The sequence below is a fragment of the Portunus trituberculatus genome, chromosome 4, assembly GCF_017591435.1.
Source record: "Portunus trituberculatus isolate SZX2019 chromosome 4, ASM1759143v1, whole genome shotgun sequence".
Taxonomy (NCBI): Eukaryota; Metazoa; Arthropoda; class Malacostraca; order Decapoda; family Portunidae; genus Portunus; species Portunus trituberculatus.
Window position 1 is genome coordinate 695,386 of NC_059258.1, and position 2,185 is coordinate 697,570.

General features: G+C 45.9%; 1 protein-coding gene across 1 annotated transcript in view; it reads right to left on the reverse strand.

Moving 5' to 3' along the window:
* Nucleotides 1-785: 785 nt before the first annotated feature.
* LOC123511040 (serine/arginine repetitive matrix protein 5-like) overlaps nucleotides 786-2,185 on the reverse strand; it is a 50,977-nt gene continuing 49,577 nt past the window's right edge. Inside the window, exon 7 of the mRNA XM_045266659.1 lies at nucleotides 786-1,658. Coding sequence (XP_045122594.1) covers nucleotides 786-1,658 — 873 coding nt within the window. The remainder of the gene's footprint in view (nucleotides 1,659-2,185) is intronic.

Consider the following 2,185-nt stretch of genomic DNA (forward strand, 5'->3'; position numbering starts at 1 on the left):
GAGAGAGAGAGAGAGAGAGAGAGAGAGAGAGAGAGAGAGAGAGAGAGAGAGAGAGAGAATAAATAAACAAATACTTACTGTTGTTGTTCTCGTTGCATCTTTATTCTGAAAAAAAAAGAAAAACAAAATAAACAATTGAATATAAAAAAAAATGACAAAAAAAATAAAGAAAATGACAAAAATTACAAAGAAATTCTGAAAAAAAATTAAATAACGATAAAATAATAAAAAAAATAAATAGAGAGAGAGAGAGAGAGAGAGAGAGAGAGAGAGAGAGAGAGAGAGAGAGAGAGAGAGAGAGAGAGAGAGAGAGAGAAAAGAAAGAGAGAAAGACAAATAAATACAGATTGAGAGACAGAGAGAAACAAACACACACACACACACACACACACACACACACACACACACACACACACACACACACACGTAAGAGGGCGTGAGGTTGAGGCAGGTGTGTGTGTGTGTGTGTGTGTGTGTGTGTGTGTGTGTGTGTGTGTGTGTGTGTGTGTGTCCCAGTGGCGGGCGGTGAAGGGAAGGCGGCGTCACTGGATGTATTAGCCATGAAAACGACTTTACATTACGCCCGATTGACTGAGACACGCACACTGCCCCGCTGAGATAATAGAGGCGCTCTGGTGGTGTGTGGTGATCAATGGTGCTCTATCTCTGCCTCTCTTGGTGTACCGCTCTATTCTTTTTTTTGTATCAAATAATATTTTAGCTAAAACTTTAATTCTTAGACACACCGGATTGAAACCACTTATTTTTTTGACTATCTGGTAAAATTATTGGTGTGGTTCTTGGTGTGGCTCCTGGTGTGGTTCTTGGTGTGGCTCCTGGTGTGGCTCCTGGTGTGGCTCTTGGTGTGACTCTTGGGTGTGGGTGTGGCTCTTGGTGTGACCCTTGGTGTGGTTCTTGGTGTAACTCCTGGTGTGGCTCTTGGTGTGACTCTTGGTGTGGCTCCTGGTGTGACTCTTGGTGTGACTCCTGGTGTGGCTCCTGGTGTGACTCTTGGTGTGACTCCTGGTGTGACTCTTGGTGTGGCTCCTGGTGTGACTCTTGGTGTGGCTCCTGGTGTGGCTCCTGGTGTGACTCTTGGTGTGGCTCTTGGTGTGGCTCCTGGTGTGGCTCCTGGTGTGACTCTTGGTGTGGCTCCTGGTGTGGCTCCTGGTGTGACTCTTGGTGTGGCTCTTGGTGTGGCTCCTGGTGTGACTCTTGGTGTGACTCTTGGTGTGACTCCTGGTGTGGCTCCTGGTGTGACTCTTGGTGTGGCTCCTGGTGTGGCTCCTGGTGTGACTCTTGGTGTGGCTCCTGGTGTGACTCTTGGTGTGACTCCTGGTGTGGCTCTTGGTGTGACTCCTGGTGTGGCTCTTGGTGTGGCTCTTGGTGTGGCTCTTGGTGTGGCTCTTGGTGTGGCTCCTGGTGTGGCTCCTGGTGTGACTCTTGGTGTGGCTCCTGGTGTGACTCTTGGTGTGACTCTTGGTGTGACTCCTGGTGTGGCTCTTGGTGTGGCTCTTGGTGTGGCTCCTGGTGTGGCTCCTGGTGTGACTCTTGGTGTGGCTCCTGGTGTGACTCTTGGTGTGACTCCTGGTGTGGCTCTTGGTGTGACTCCTGGTGTGGCTCTTGGTGTGGCTCTTGGTGTGGCTCTTGGTGTGACTCTGGTGTGGCTCTTGGTGTGGCTCTTGGTGTGACTTGTTCTATCATCGATCGTGATTCTTCTTTCTTCTTCTTCTTTTCTTGCTCTAATTCCTCAAACTGGCTGATTTTGAGTTTTCCTTCTTCTTCTTCCTCTTCTTTTTCTTCTTCTTCTCCTTTTACTTGCTCTCTCTCTGGCTCTATCTCTGGTTCTAACTCTAACTCTATCTAACTCCTCCATCTGGTCAATCGTCTCTTCTTCTTCCTTCTTCTTCTTCTTCTTCTTCTTCTTCTTGTTTTAACTCTTGTTCTAACTCCTTAAACTGGCCAATTGTGAGTCTTCTTCTTCCTTTTTCTCCTTCTTCTTCTTCTTCTTCTTCTTTCCTTGCTCTAACTTCTCCAGCTGACCAATCGTGAGTCTTCTTGTAATTCTTTCTTCTTCTTCTTCTTCTTCTTCTTCTTCTTCTTCTAAATGTACAAACTCTATTTTTAAAAGAAACAATTATTTTTTTTCTTAATATTTTTTGTTGTAATTTTTTTCTTGGTCTGT